The following is a 16384-nucleotide window of genomic DNA, read 5'->3' as shown; positions in this document are numbered from 1 at the left end:
CAATAGTGATGAAACCTACATCTACAGAGCTTGAGGCAAACCCATGTGTATTAGCCTCCCATGGCTGCTGTAACAAATCACCACAAACTTAGTGGCTTAAAACAACACAAAATTATTATCTTAAAGCTCTAGAGGTCAGAAGTCTGACATGGGTTTCACTGGGGCAAAATCAAGGTGTTGGCAGGGCTGATTCCTTCTGGAGGCTCAAGGAACAGAATCCATTTCCTTGTCCTTTCAGCTTCTACAGGTCACCACATTCCTTGGCTCCTGGTGGCCTTCCAGCAATTGCTGTCACCCCAACTTCTGCTTCTGTCTTCATATCTCCTCCTTTGACTCTCTTAATGACACTTTTGATTGTGCTGAGGCCACCCAGATAATCCAGGATAAACGCCCCATCTCAAGGTCTTTGAATGAATCACACCTACAAAGTCCCTTTTGCCGTGGAGGGTAACAGATCCACAAGCCCTGGGGATTGGGACGTGGACATCTTTGGGGTACCACTGTTCTGCCACCCACACCATGCGACTTCAGAAATGTCATCCCCAACACATCATGCAGTACTTACATCTTTCCCTCAATTTCCCTCCCGGCGATGATAGGGAATACTTTTCTCTCTGCATGCAGGTGCGAGCTTCTCTGTTAGATCCAGCAAAGATGCCTCTTCCTTCCCTTCCCAAGTCTAAATCCTAGAAAAGCACTCTTTACGCCCATCATGCTGCTGAGGGACTTATCAGTTTCTAGGTAGGTAATAAAACATTAAAGTTAGGGTTTCCATCCCTAAATGGTTCAAAATATGGAATGTGCTTCATTAAATAGTAGGAAATAGTCACCTTAATGGAGAGATTCCATCAACTAGTGGGGAGCAATAGTGTGTCTTTCTTGGTTTTTCCTGCTGTCCTCACAAGTCAGTAATCACAGAGGTGTATAATGTACACTTATTTTACTAAATTCTTTAGCCAAAAGAGAGACAAAAGCACTGCTAGGCTTAGAATAACAGTAACAGCCAGCATTGATTCCACGGTTACTATATGCTGGGACTGGCTAAGCTGTTTTACTCTGATCAGTAGTTAAGACCAAGTGACCCATAAAGGGTGCTAGAAACATCAGACCACTCAACTATTCCGATCAGATTTACTATCAGGATATCAACAATAGACCCAACTCTACCAAAGTAAACAGAACCTTGTGACAGTTGACATTTGAGTTCAGACTTAAGGCTCAATGTAACCCCCCCTTCCGCACTTAGCTTCCTCAGACAGCAATCCTGAGAGGACACGGGTGTATTAAGAAATGCTGACTGCAGTATTACATCCAGTAAGTAGCTCTGAATTCTGAATAAAAGAAGAGCTTAGCAACCTCTGCCCCACGGCAATAAAAGTGGTTCTTTGGAACACACAGCTTTCAGAAAAGAAAAAACTTCCTGAGCCATGAGTGGGTACTAAATCTCAGATTTTCACTTGAGTGAGTTCAGGAATTTCATTTTCCATCATGTAGTTCTGGGTGCGACGGTTGTTGTAACAAGGTTTAAGATCTCTTTGCTGTAACCCTATTCATGTTTGAGCTAAACAAAACCTTTGCCATTATTATTTAGCAAATAATTGGTGCTAAGTAATATTTAGCCAAAAAATTACAGGTGCTACCCTGGCCAGGTGAAGTCTTTCCCTGCAAACCAAAATTCTGAGAAACATGTGAAAGAGATGATTGCAGCAAAGCTCCAGGCTGTCTCTGTTGAGTCTGGATTTTCATACCTTCCTCCTGCTTTTCTCTAGAAGGCCCATTGCAAGAACCAACCTGAGGCGTTGTGTGGACGATACTCATTGCTTTGTCTGGTCTTTGGGAGACAGCGGTAAGGCTCCATTATCTGAAGTCTAAGTAGGCGGAGCGTCGTATGGTCCTGCTAGATCCTCAAGAAGACGGAGCAAAGAAACAGGCTTCCAATACTGACAACAGGCTTGTCCTGTAGAACTTTGCAAAAGCGCCTTCATGGCAGGTCCTTTTATTTCACAGCAGAGTGGCTGTCTCCCCACTCTGGTGATGAAACATGGCAACATGTAGAGTCTGGTGATGAAACGTGGCTTGTTTGTCCACGATGGTCCCACCAGGAAACCGATGGCATACTCAAAATAGGGGCGTTTATTCACAGAAAGACATTTAGACGGGTGGGGGGCAGGGCACCGTAAGTGATGGTGCAGGTACCCGGCGTATCGGCCTTACTGTTACCACCTGTAGGAAGTGGTACAAAACCGGGGTGGAAACCTGGAAGGAGAGTCGTGTGGAGAGAGAGAGGGCCGACCTCGGAGGCGCAGTGGCTGACACTTGAGGGTTCAGCCATCTGAGGTGGCCTGGGCAAAGCCTCAGGGAGAGGAACACCCTGACCCTCTGACCTCCTGCCACGGTTCCCCACTGGCCAAACTCTATGGGGATTGGGAAGACATGGGGACACTGATAAAACCCACCAGGTCAGCCTCACCGACAGAAGGAGGCTAGCGGGGCAGATGGAACTGCTAAGTGGCAGAGCCAGGATATGAACACGGTACTTGATGACCGATGTGGCTGGTTCTGTGGAATATGTATTCATTCAACAGACATTTAATTTGCACTCTGGAAAGCACCGTGTGAGGGGCTGAGGATGCTGACGTGGTAGCATCTCCCACTGAAGGACCCATCGAGCCCTGGTCTGGGGCTTTCCACGTGGAACTCTTACAGCCATCCTAGAAGGTGGGTGGCGTTATCTTCATCTGATAGGCAGGCTGTCCACAGGGGAGGTGGGCTTGCCCAGGGTCACGGGGGGCCAGGACTGAGATCCCATTACCCATCTGACCCCATGCCCGCATTCTTCACATGTTGCCCCTGAGAGCAGCCCCTTCCCACAAGGAAGTCTAACTGGGGAGAAAACCAGTCTATTAGTGGTGAAGAACCTCCTTCCAGAATTTTAATATTTCCCACCTTAGGACAAGGACTAAAATAGCATCACTGCTCTTAAGTGGGCAAGAGTGGGAGACTGTCTGGTGTGGGGCGTGAGGCCGTGCTGAGCTGGGGAAGTGCGGATACCCACAGCCCGGCGTGAGCGGCTTCAAGAAGGAAGACCCCGGCCCACAGGATGAAGGGGGGCCTGGAGGACCACGCGGTCCAGGCCCAGAAGGGAGTTCCTCAGGCAGAGCTGCAGTGTTGTTTCTTGTGGGATGGGGCCCTGGACTTGCACATGATGAAAACACAAGGTGGCAGGTCCGAGAGGAAAGGCCCAGAACGAGGAAGGTGTAAGAGCTGGCGCTGGGGGCCGTGGTGGAGACGCCAGCGTGCTGTCGGCTTCTGTATCTGGTTCCCTCCACCCCCCCGCCTCCGACCCCGGGACATAGGGCACAGGAGGGTCTCTCTGGTGCTCGGGGACAGGGCAGGGATGAAACTTAACTTACGTAGATCGGTCAGGCAACTCGACCTCGCAGCCTGCGTGTGATTCTCCGAGTGTGGTCCCTGGGCCAGCAGCACTGACATCCCCTTGGAACTTGTTAGAAAAGCAAGCTCGAGGGACCACGCCAGGCCTACAGGGACCGCAGCTCTGGGCGTGGGGGCCAGAAGGCTGCTCCCCCTAAGCCCTGGGGCTGGTTCTGAGGCAGCCTCCAGTCTGCGAACCATTGCTGTGGGATCCGTAACTCCGCGGGGGACTCTAAGCTGTGGTCAGTGGGGCTGGAGGAGGAGCGGCAGGAGAGGGGTGGGCGCGTGGAACAGCCTGTGACAGACCCTGATAAATACGGGCCAAGGTGTTGGTATCGGGAGCAGCGCAGGTGACACTGCAGTCAGCTCCGGCCAAAATTCAGCGGAGACAGAAAAGCAGGGGCTGCAACAGAGGGGATGAAGGGTACAGCTAGGATTTAGAAGGCGGTCAGGGGCACCCGGTTTGTACCAACTCACTTGGATTCTCACCCATTTTCTTCCTGTTCTCCTAATTCACTTTTCTGATGCAAAGACGCTGGGGACGTGGGGATGGAGACCACGTGGTTCTTCCAGCGGAGGAGAGGCGGCCACAGAAACTGCTCGTTATCGCCCTCTGGTAACGAGGGGAGGTCAGAGGCGGCTTCGAGAAGGGCACGTTAAAAGAAGGCTTCCTGGCAAAGCGGTCGCTGTCTTGTTGAGGACTTTAGGCGGGTGCGCGTGGCGTGTCCCAGGAGCCTTGTGTGCCGGGGCCGGGCGGGAGGAAGGGCGGCCCGGGGAACAGGACGGACGTCGGACCTTACTGTGTAGCAGGCACTCTTAAGCGTTTTCTATTTAACCCCCACCCAAACCCTCTGACCTTGTGGGACGGTGAAGTTTGGATTCTATCCTGTGGGTGTTGCGCAGCCTTTTTACGTCTTTTAAGGAGGAAATGGTTTCGGCAGATTCTCTGAGCCTCTGGCTCTCCATCCTGACCACACACGAGAGTTGCCCAAGCAGGTGATTGAAAGAAAATGCAGTCACCAGCCCAACCCGACTCGGAGAAGCGGCCCAGGCCTGGGACTGGGATGGTGGACAGGGCCGGAGGGTCTGGACAACACACCTGACGGCCTGACCGACACGGAGGGTCTGAGCTTAACTCAGCCAAAAGCATTTTAAGTACTCCACTTTAACGGTGGCATTTTGTTTTCTTTCAGGAATGTCCGTACAGCAGGTGAGTATCCTTTCTACTTCTCCACGTAGCTTCATGATGTAAACTTTACAACCTGTTTTGCCCGTAAATGTTCACAGCTGTGCTTTATTCGCTTAACAAATGCACCTCATGCATTTCACACCAATGAGGGGACCATTCTGAGTTCCTGTGTGACATTTCTTCTCTTTAGGAAATGCTGTGTACAGGCATACCTCGTTTTATTGTGCTTCCCAGAGACTGTGTTTCTGTACAGATTGAAGGTTTGTGGCAACCCTGTGTTGTCAGATGATGGTTAGCATTTTTCAGCAACAAAGCATTCTTAAATTAAGGTATGTACCTTATTTTTTTAGACATAATGCTATTGCACACTTAACAGACCACAGTATAGTGTAAACGTAACTTTCATATGCACTGGGAAACCCAAAACTTTGTATGACTTGTTTTATTGCAATTATTGCTTTATTGCGATGGTCTGGAACCAAACCCACAATATCTCTGAGGTCTGCCTGTCTAGCTTTTCTCAGACTAACAGTAAAACTATAAAACAAGAAAATCTTCATTTCATTGTTGTCTCTATGTAGAGTGTAAGGGAATAAAACTTTTTGTGTGTGTGTGTGTGTGTTTATCATTTTATTTGTGTTTATTTTTTTTAACACCTTTATTGGAGTGTAATTGCTTTACAATGGTGTGTTAGTTTCTGCTTTATAACAAAGTGAATCAGTTATACATATGTTCCCATATCTCTTCCCTCTTGCATCTCCCTCCCTCCCACCCTCCCTATCCCACCCCTCTAGGTGGTCACACAGCACCGAGCTGATCTCCCTGTGCTATGCGGTTGCTTCCCACTAGCTATCTATTTTACGTTTGGTAGTGTATATATGTCCATGCCACTCTCTCACTTTGTCACAGCTTACCCTTCCCCCTCCCCATATCCTCAAGTCCATTCTCTAGTAGGTCTGTGTCTTTATTCCCATCTTGCTACTAGGTTCTTCATGACCTTTTTTTTTTTCCTTAGATTCCATATATATGTGTTAGCATACTGTATTTGTTTTTCTCTTTCTGACTTACTTCACTCTGTATGACAGACTCTAACTCCATCCACCTCACTAAAACTTTTTAATTCTTGATTCCACCTCTGGAGTGCCTCTGCTAAGTTACCAAACACGCATCCGCTACTTTCCGTGCCGTTAGCCCTCGTTGGCGAACATGGACCAGCAAGGAGTTTGTTTCAAACGCAGACTGTTTCTCTTTGCCAGAATTGCTTTGGTTATCCCTTGAGCATCTTCTTCATCGTGATCAATGAGTTCTGTGAAAGATTTTCCTACTATGGAATGAGAGGTAACTCTTCAACACTCTCCCCGCCCCCGCCCCCGCCCCGTCAGTGAAGAGCCTGAGTCACTGTAGCCACTGCTAACTTTGTTGCCCTCTCCTCCTCCACCACCCTCGGCAAAAAGCGATCCTGATTCTGTACTTTCAACGTTTCCTCGGCTGGAACGACAATGTGGGCACCGCCATCTATCACACGTTTGTGGCTCTTTGCTACATGACGCCCGTTCTCGGAGCTCTCATTGCCGACTCCTGGCTGGGGAAGTTCAAGTGAGTCGCGGCAGCTTTCTTGTTAACGAGCAAGCCAACAAGTAATGATAAGCTTTGGGGTTTGGGAGGGTGGGCTAGGGGAACGAAGAATCAGGGAATGTAAAACTCTCAGGAGAGAGTCCCAGGCCCTGTTTCCGCTCATCCTCGTATTGCCAGAGTTCAGCACAGTGCCTGGCATTCGGCAGGGTGATTGCAAGTAGCATCGGTAGGAATATTTTTTTCCTCCTCTAAACACTTATAACATCTTTGTCGCATCTTGAAATAATAGTAGGGATAGCATCTGTTGTTAATGATGCGTGAGAAATTAAGGGCTGGGAGAACAAAAAAGCTCCCTCAAAACAACGCAGCTGCTGAAAGGCTCAAACTGCTGGACCACAAGGACGGGGTGCTCAACCAGTCCTGCAGGAAGAGCTCCAGGAGTGGGCTCGATGCGGGGGCAGGGGGCGGGTCATTGGGACATTTCCTTGGACTTAACACAGAAGGAAGTAAAGGCTCTTCCAGGTCAAATGCATGACATGGGCAGAGGCAGGAATATTCACTATCTCAAAATTACTCAGTATAATTCAAAAGTAACCAATGGACCACTCCTGCCCAAATATTGTTACCAGGTGCAAGATAAATCTCTCTGACTGTTTAAAGATACAGGTCCTCATTTCAGCAGTTAAGTAACAATAGACACTGAGTCTTTCAAATAGTTGAAAGAAAGAACAGATCTTCTGCCTCCCCAGGTTCCTGCAGCCAAAACTTTGCTCAGTGCTTACATGCTGAGGACCGAATTCTTCAGCAGGCAGCCTTGTAAAGGTTTATCAGGTTATCGTCCCAGTTTGAGAAACAAGGAGAATCGTGACTGGGCTTTTGAAAGTTGGAAGCAGAGGCCTTTTTGCACTGGCGTAGGAAGTGTATGGCTTTTGTACAATTAACTTGGATTCTCTTGACCTCTTTTTACACAGGACAATTGTGTCGCTGTCCATTGTCTACACCATTGGACAAGTAGTCATCGCTGTGAGCTCAATTAATGACCTCACGGACTTCAACCACGATGGAATCCCTGACAACATTTCTGTGCACGTGTGAGTTGATGTTAACTGCGGCCCTACCCCATCCTCTCACTAGTTGCTTGTTTGGTGCTCTAATTTAAAAAAAAATTTTTTTTTTATTGAAGTGTAGTTGATTTACAATGTGTTAGTTTCTGATGTGCAGCAAAGTGACTCAGTTATACATATATATATTCTTTTTCATATTCTTTTCCATTATGGTTTATTACAAGATATTGAATATAGTTCTCTGTGCTGTACAGTAGGACCTTGTTGTTTATCTATTTTATGTATAGTAGTTGGTATCTGCTGATCCCAAACTCCTAATTTATCCCTCCCCCCTTTGGTGCTCTAATTTTTAATCATTTTCCTTGAACCTTCACCATAAGTGTAAGGAAACCTTTCCTCCCTCATCAGTGCAGAGAAAGGTGTTTAACTGACTCAGAGTTGGGTCCTCAGTATGTCACCATCCTAACAGTTGTCTGGAGTCATTGCTCACTTGAAGGCTTGGTGTCTTGGGTGCATCTCCCATGAGGCATGGTCAGTGCACAGGATGTTTGTATTAATCTCGATCTTCCCTAGAGGGACATTAACTCCCACAGACCTTGATCCTCAATTGCCCCAGGTTTCCTCAAGACTCTGTACCTTTGATTTTCTGTCTTGTACCACATTTCTGCTCATTTTTCAGTAATTCAGTTTCATAAATATTTTTTCTAGCCCTATGTTCTGCTTTCTTGATGAACAGTGCTATTGACAACTGCTTCTCTGTGAGATGAATTTCCCTTCATGGCAGTCTGGCTTAGCAGACAAGTTGTAAAGATTTATTTCGTTTCCTGTTCTTTTGCTTCGATTCCTCGATCTATGAGTAAACCATCTAATGGGTTGGGAAAATATTATTGAAATTCAAATTAGTATCTGCAGTATCTGTGTTTCTGGTTTGTTAGTCAGTCAGATTGCCATCCAGGCTAGGTCCCTGGATGTGAACCCGTGGTGCCCCCAGGGAACTGTGTAGGTGGAGGGGAGTGGGTATAAGTAGGGTATAATCCACAGCTCAGATTTCCAGGATCTGAGTCCCACAGAGGAGCTGTAGGACCTAGGCCAACTTATCTCCTCCACACCTCAATTTTCTAATCTGCAATATCAATTAAGAACATGGACTTTGGAGCCAGACTGTATGGGTTCAAGTTCTGCCTGTGCCTCTTACTACTGTTGATCTTCAACAAGTTTCTTAACCTCTGTGCCCAGGTGTCCTCATTTGTAATAGTACCTGCCTGTGCGTTAATCCAGGTAGAACACCTAGAACACTGCCTGGCAAGCAGTAGGTACTCAAGAAAGCTTAGTGACTTATTTTATTTCATGGGGTTAGTATTGAAACCTGCCTACAATCCTCACGAGAGTGCATGGTATATAATATTCAATTGGCCACATTTTCGTTGTCCTTTAAAATGCTCAGAGTGACACCACCAAACACAAGTTGTTTTAAGAGACAAGCAAGGTGAAAGAGGTGCTTCTGCAGGTTAATCTAGGAAGATGGGCATGATCTTTTAAAGAATTCTTTCTTTGTGCAGTATCTTCCTTGACTTTATCTGTTTCATAAAATATTTTTGTAGCATTTTAAAACAATATTAGCAATCAAGAAGATATGGAATAAACACTTATAAAACCTGAAATTTGTAGTAACCTATTGTAAATCTAACAAAACTACAAAATGAGGGTTGGTAAATTCTGTGAGTGCTTTCTTCAGTTCAGGAGATAAAACACAGATAACTTGGAAAACACAAAAGTAAATTTAAAAAATACTCTTTAATCCCTTTTATTATTATAAATAATCTTTTTTATTCTAAAAAGTTATAATAATAAACATTTTGCTCTACTTTTTTCAGTCTTCTGTACTTTGTAAACAAGTTAAGATCCTACTACATAACCTGCTATTCTGCTTTGCAATTAAATCATGTTTTCTAATGTCTTTTAATGACTATTATTAGTCTATTATGACTGTACCAGAGACAATGCTTAAAATTTCACTTACCCATTCTTTTTCTTTTTTTTTTTAAAGTGTACACTTTTTTTTAAATAAATTTATTTATTTATTATTTATTTATTATTTTTAGCTGTTTTGGGTCTTCGTTTCTGTGCGAGGGCTTTCTCTAGTTGCGGCGAGCGGGGGCCACTCTTCATCGCGGTGCGCGAGCCTCTCACTATCGTGGCCTCTCTTGTTGCGGAGCACAGGCTCCAGACGCGCAGGCTCAGTAGTTGTGGCTCACGGGCTTAGCTGCTCCACGGCATGTGGGATCTTCCCAGACCAGGGCTCGAACCCGTGTCCCCTGCATTGGCAGGCAGATTCTCAACCACTGCGCCACCAGGGAAGCCCCACTTACCCATTCTTTTGCTAAAAATCATAAGGCTACAAAAGAACTCCATACATAAATCTTTGTTCCATATTCAAGCCATTTCTTTAAATTTTCTAGATGGTAAATTATTAGATAAAAGTATGAATTTGAAGGCCCTTGAGTTCAAGTTTCATTCAGCTGTCAAGACTGCATTTCTGTGAATTATCTTCTCATACGGGTTGAATCCCTTCTCTGTGTGCCTGGTCCTCTTAGGGAAATTAGGGGAAAGGGAGGCCGATGCTTTTAAGGATCTCACATTTCAGCAATACTCACCTCTTTCCCTAGGGCACTGTCCATGGTTGGCCTGGCCCTGATAGCTCTGGGTACCGGAGGGATAAAGCCTTGTGTGTCTGCATTTGGTGGAGATCAGTTTGAAGAGGGTCAGGTGAGAGCATGCATCTCCACAGAAACCATGTAAGTGATTATAAACACCCAGGAGTCAAATTCCATGGTCAAAGTGTATTCTCCATTGGAGGCTGTTCAAGTACACGTGAAAGTAAGACACTGACCAAAGCTAAGTTCAAAGTCAAGTCAGATCATCGGCTACAGTTGATCCGTTACTGTATAGCCAAAGTCATCCTACCTTATCCTTTTTTATTACAGGAAAAGCAAAGAAACAGATTTTTTTCCATCTTTTATTTGGCCATTAATGCTGGAAGTTTGCTGTCTACTATCATCACTCCCATGCTCAGAGGTAAAAAATATCTGAAGTGGACCTTGGTTTTTCTTTTTTTAATTGTGAAGAGAAGTCAGGTGAAAAGGTTGAGTCCTTGTTGGTTTGTCCTGTCCCTCAATTCTCCCACGATGCCTCGGCTGTCACATACATCCTAGAGGATACAGTGAAATCTGGAATGCCAGCTACTTTTCTTTCAAGATTTAACTCCTAATCTTATCTGAATCCCTTATCCCCGTGACCCCTGAAAAATTTAAACCGTCCTTAGCATAACAATCGATTTTTCTAAATTATTGTTAATGCAAAGTCCTTACTCATGGTAAGATATAAGACAAGAGAGGCTGTTTGGAAACCACACCGGGTGGGCCATAGTTGACATTTTTGCCTTCAAGCTTTGCTCCCCAATGACGTTCAGTGAGTCAGGAAGAATTTAGCAGGCAAGGTTTTATTCTTTGCTTTCCCATCATCTCAGTTATTTCTAAAAGAACTGCCCCCAAGGAAGAGAATGGGACAGCATCTATCATCAGCTCATATTTTTGTGCTTGTCAGCACTCCACTGAGGGTTTATGAATTTCCCATGTGGAAGGGAATATTTGGGGACAAATTAGACCAAAACAGGACTATGGTGTCCACACCTCGAGTCAGAATAAACCATGAAAGAAGATAATTTATGGAGTTTATGTACTTCTGCCTGTAGTAGCGCTTTGAAGATGACACTTAAACCCCATTCCAACTTGCTTTGTATGAAAATTTACTAGCTTTTATTCTTATATTATGTTTTCTCACCCCCTAACCTCCCCTGCCTCCAGGTTCTACTAGAATATGTGCTGTGCATATTTGAATTAGAATATGTGTAATAGGATAATTTTTAAGGGAAAATCATGGCTCTCATACAGGTATAACATCAGCATGACAGAGATTTTATGTAACTTATTAGTTAATGAGGGAACTGGAAAGCTGCTACAATCAGTTCAAATAAGGATTTGACTAACAGAGATTTATGTTCTTTACTGGGTGGGGGGATTATTTTACATTGCTGTGAATAGGAATCATTTGTACAGTAACGAACAGGAAACATTTGCATGACTATAGTTTTCTGCCTAGTTAACTTCTTTCTCTGCAGAACTGTGAAACAGTTGGTCAAAAACAAAGACAAACCCCTTTAGGATCAGATGATTCCTGGAGGCTCCAGAACTCCATTGAAAGGATTTCCAGTAATTTCTGTTGCCCCTTCCAAGAGTCTTAATTTTTTCCCTACCAACCCTAGGATTTCAGAGCTAAAATAGATCTTCAGACAGGAGTTAGGAGACTATGGCCCACAGGCCAAATCCAGAAATCTGGACAAGACCATCCATGTGTGTATTGTCTATGACTGCGTTCACCTACAGAGGCAGGGCTGAGTAGTTAGGACAGGTCCACAGCCTAAAAGATTTACTCTCTGGCTCTTCACAAAAAAGTTTATTGACCCCTACCCTGGGTCATCTAATTGTTTTCTAATTGGCATGAATTCAGGGACATATAATCCTGATTTTCCAGGGCCCTTTGATTTTACTTTCTGAGTCCCACTTTCTTCACATTATTGTGTCTAGGTCATTTTCATCTCTCCCACTAAGTAAGTCCAGAACATGAGGGTTCCCACTGATTTTGGCTTAGCTGGTATCAGACATCTATTTAGTGGCTAAGGTTAGAACCCGCCTCCATCTCCTGCTCTTTCTACTACAAAGCCGTTTGCTCAGCCTTGTAGTAGACATCAGTCTACTGCAATGATGACATCAGTAAGACAAATGGATAAGTCTAGAACATTAAGTGAAAACAATACGTAAGAACCAGTTAGGGATTTACAAAACTGGGAAATAGATGAGTATTACCATTGCCATAATGAATTTTAATCTTGTCATTTCTCCCCAGTTCAAGTATGTGGAATTCACAGTAAACAATCTTGTTACCCATTGGCGTTTGGGGTTCCTGCTGCCCTTATGGCTGTATCTCTGAGTAAGTAGAAATCAGTTGAATTAATACAGTCCTATGATCAGGTCAGGCCCTCATATTAATTGTTGTGACCAGTTTTTAAAAGTTCATGTAACAAATTGTAATAGTAAGTAATACAAAGAATTGCCATCCCATGTTAAACATACTCTGAGAATTCAAAGAAAGTAGAGTTGGCATATTGTTTCAGAGAAAGTAGGATCAAAAAAGAGTCTAGAGGAAAAGGGATCAATTGAGTTGGACATTTAAAGGTTTGAAACTATTTAGGCAGATTAAGAAGAAGGTGATAGAATCTGCTAGACTAGGTGAACCCATGGCTGAAAGCTTTTATTCTTATCAACATGTGCTCATCTACAACTTGCCTGAAGACATGGCAACCTGGTCCAATTGTCACTTAAATATTTCCAGTGAACATCTAGTTTTCCATAATGTATCATCTCTAAATGTTTCTACAAGACTGTCTCCCCTCTGGGAGGAATATGTGTGTATAGTCATTTGCACATAAGTTCTTGGCATTGGCTTTTTAGGAGGTCTGAAGAAGTTTTCTACAAGGGATAGTCCAGTTTAAAAGATGGTGGGTGTCTTCATTTCCTTGGGCTGCCATAACAAAATATCACAGACTGAGTAGCTTAAACAATAGAAATTTATTAATTGTCTTACAGTTCTGGAGGCTGGAAGTCCAAGATCAATATGTCAGCAGGGCCATGCTCCCTCTGAAGGCCCTAGGGAAGAATCTCTTCCAGGCTTCCCTGCTACCTCTAATAGTTCCCTGGCTTGTGGCAGTATAACTTCACTCTGTCCATGGCCTTCCCCCTGTGCGTGCATCTGTGTCCAAATTTCCCCTTTTGATAAGGACACCAGTCATTTTGAAGTAGGACCCACCCTAATGACTTCTTCTTAACTTGATCATCTGCAAAGATTGTATTTCCAAATGAGGTAACATTCTGAGGTCCTGGGGACAGGGACTTCAACATCTTTTGGGGAGAACACAGTTCAATCTACAACAGAAGCAAAAGAAGGAAACAGAACCCAATAACTGTCTCAAGCCTTCATAGCATCTCCTCCCTCTCAGATGAGGTAGCAGTCAGCACTATCACATTCTCTGATTTTTTTTTTTTACCAGTTTTTAATAGTATTGAGTATGCCCTTATTTCATCTCTTTTGCTCATGTTGTAGTAATTTAGCTTTATCCTTACACTTAGGTGAAAGCTCAGGATTCGCCCCCTTTTTAACATCCATTTTCTTCTGTAATTGTTTAAATATTGCCACTCTCCCCTAGAAGGCTCGTATATGCTGTCTCTCCTCTAATTCTGGGTAAAGAGATAGGTTTTCAAAAACTATTGTTTTATGCCAGATGCTGTGTTAAATTGGCATCAGGTAAATTCTCTTTTCGTCTCTATGAGTCATCCTTACATCAAAGATTATGCTTTTTCTTATAATGAATTTGAGAAGAGGCCAAATCCCATGCCTTACCACCATCTCTAGAAGTTCCTATCGGCAACAATGCTATGCTTGAACAAGTTCATTAGTTAATCAGAAGCTTAAAGATTAAAATATTGGTTGGCAAAAAGAGGTAAACTCAAATGGAATACTCAACTGGGTATTCCATGTCTGGATTGAGGGAAATTAGCATTGGGTGAGAATACAAGTAAACTTCTCTTCCTTTAACTATAAAGAACATCTACAATCCAGGCACATACTTGGAGATATGCTTGAGAGTTGGCACTTGTCAAAACTTCAAGCCTTCTTAAATTGAGGAAAACAAGTAGAAGTCAAACAATTCATCGATGTTTTAAAATTATTGAATTGTGGTATTGGATAATCAGAAATCCCAGCATAGGGATTGTGGTTTTCAGAGTCTCTTGCAGAAAGGCTTTTTTTTCCCCTAAGTTATTTTCACAGTATTATGCATTTTCTAAGAAGGTCCATGGAAGAATGGCCTCATTGAAAGAGAACTTTTAACTTTTTGTAAAACTGTAACTGCACATGCAATTAATGGTAACTGTTTCTGTACCATGACCATAGAATAAATTCTGCCATATGTGATTAACTAGAAGTTTCAACAGATTAATTCCTATTTTTGTCTGAAGATTTAAAAAACAGAAGAAACTTTCTCTTGCTATTGCAGCCAGAAAATTAAAGTTGTGTTCTATGTATTTGTAGAATAATGCATTAATCTGCTTTGTGAAAGCATTTAGCCCTGTAAAGAGGGATAGAACTTGTGCTCAAATAGCTCTACCGAGTGTCTGCAAGCTGCCCCAAGTTCTGGGAAGGAGATAGTATTAGGCTTCAATGTTCGTATATGAGAACACAATATAATATTTCTCAGAAGCTGCTGTGATTATTAGAATCAAAAGCACTTTGGAAACCAGGAGAGAGGGAGGTAAACCCACTCTATGAGTAATCCCGGTATTTCCAAAACAAGGTTGTAACTCAAATAAAAACACATATTCTAGTTCACAGATAGTTCTGTCAAACTCCCTGTTGACTTATCTTCTTTTGCCCTCCCCAGTTGTATTTGTCATTGGCAGTGGAATGTACAAGAATGTCCAGCCCCAGGGTAATGTCATGGCTGAAGTCGCCAGCTGTGTTGGGGTAAGTATTTCAGTAGTCCTCTCTCTCAATCACATTTAGTCACCCCAGAGCCTTCTACCTCCTTTAAATTAAAATTCAATGAACCTTTGACTTTCCTTTAGACATTTTATTCGTGTTCTTTCCTTTTTTGATAAATTGAAGTTTCTTATAAAACTCACCAAATGGAAAAGGACACAAACAGAACTCAAAAAGGGAGGGATGGAAATGGCTATCAAACTTATAAAATAAGAGCAGTGGTGAAAGAAAAACAAATCAAAGGGACTCTTTACCTCTCAGAATGACAGACAACATCTGATGTTTGTCAGGGAGCAGTGAAACAAAAATGGAGAGGTCTGGTTTCATAGTGTATATCCAGAGTCTGAAGTGTGGAAAGTGTCAGTAATCCTACTTGCAGGAACTAAGGCCAAGAAAATAACTTTTAAAAATGAACACAGCTTCACATTAAAAGATTATCAATGTGTGTAATACTTAGAAAAAAATTTATGACAAAAATTGAAGTCCAGCAAGTTGCTGAAAATAGAACAGTGTTTAACTTATAGTACATCTGTATCATACTATGCAGCCATCAGAAGTCTTGTTTCCAAGACTACTTCACCAAATAGGAACATGAGGAATATGGTTTCTTCCATGTGCATCTACACGGTATGTGTCCACACAGGCACATTTTAAGGCAGGAAATAAATATTGAGTGTAGGAATTTTAAAATAATGGAGTCAAATAACTTTATTCTCAAATGTGCCACCCATTTTTTTTTTTTTTAGGAATATCTACATTGTATAATCAGGGAGTAATGTGTCACTCATTTATTTTTTTTAAGTGTGGATAATCTTTTGGATGTAAAGGCAGCCTTAAGATAACTTTAGTCACTTACTTTCCCCTTTTCCTGGTGTTACTGTGTTAAACTATACATGTATGCTTTATCAAAGTCAAAATTTCTCCCGCCTTGCTGCTATTCCCTTTTCCTCCTATACTTTCCTCTAACATTGGAACTATTCCCACCAAAAAGCTTTTTCCAGTCTAATAAGAATGATCCAATTCCAGTGATCTCTAAGTTCTTTCTTCCCAAGTAATTGATGACTTAGTCCCAATGCCAAAAGAACAACTTCGAGCTATTTAGTCATGAGAATGATATTGTTATTTCCCAGCATCCTAAGTCATCTCGTAGGTTTGAGTTATTGCTTTTAAGTCACAAAGTCATATGCATGTCCCCAGCTGGCATCACCGTCGCCTTCTCCTGCTGTTACATCACTGTGAATGCACTTTGCTTTCCTAAAGGCATCTTACAAAAAAGGAATCTTGGAAGCCTCTGATTTTGTAATGGGTAGTGGTAGGTAGGTATGTTTTTTGGATCAGTGTTACCATGTTTTAAAATATGTTCAACTATAATCTTTATTTTCTTCTAATTCTGTTTCTATGTAGTGAGTTCTCCCTCTCCTTCGTGTGACTGTAATACATTATAATAGGCCTTCACCATCCAGTATGGTAGCCA

General features: G+C 43.0%; 1 protein-coding gene across 4 annotated transcripts in view; it reads left to right on the top strand.

Moving 5' to 3' along the window:
* SLC15A1 (solute carrier family 15 member 1) overlaps positions 1-16384 on the top strand; it is a 49983-nt gene that overhangs the window by 10882 nt on the left and 22717 nt on the right. For 2 of the 4 annotated variants that reach the window (XM_036831590.1, XM_036831593.1), the window contains exons 2-9: positions 4626-4642; positions 5878-5959; positions 6076-6217; positions 7168-7287; positions 9927-10026; positions 10245-10335; positions 12223-12306; positions 14813-14895. In XM_036831590.1, coding sequence (XP_036687485.1) covers positions 4626-4642; positions 5878-5959; positions 6076-6217; positions 7168-7287; positions 9927-10026; positions 10245-10335; positions 12223-12306; positions 14813-14895 — 719 coding nt within the window. Of the gene's footprint in view, positions 1-3964; positions 4144-4625; positions 4643-5762; positions 5960-6075; positions 6218-7167; positions 7288-9926; positions 10027-10244; positions 10336-12222; positions 12307-14812; positions 14896-16384 lie in introns of all 4 variants that reach the window. The other 2 variants (XM_036831591.1, XM_036831592.1) reach the window with 2 other exon arrangements.

The sequence above is a fragment of the Balaenoptera musculus genome, chromosome 18, assembly GCF_009873245.2.
Source record: "Balaenoptera musculus isolate JJ_BM4_2016_0621 chromosome 18, mBalMus1.pri.v3, whole genome shotgun sequence".
Lineage (NCBI taxonomy): Eukaryota > Metazoa > Chordata > Mammalia > Artiodactyla > Balaenopteridae > Balaenoptera > Balaenoptera musculus.
Note: the sequence above shows the minus strand (reverse complement) of the source record. Positions and strands in the feature narration are given on the sequence as shown.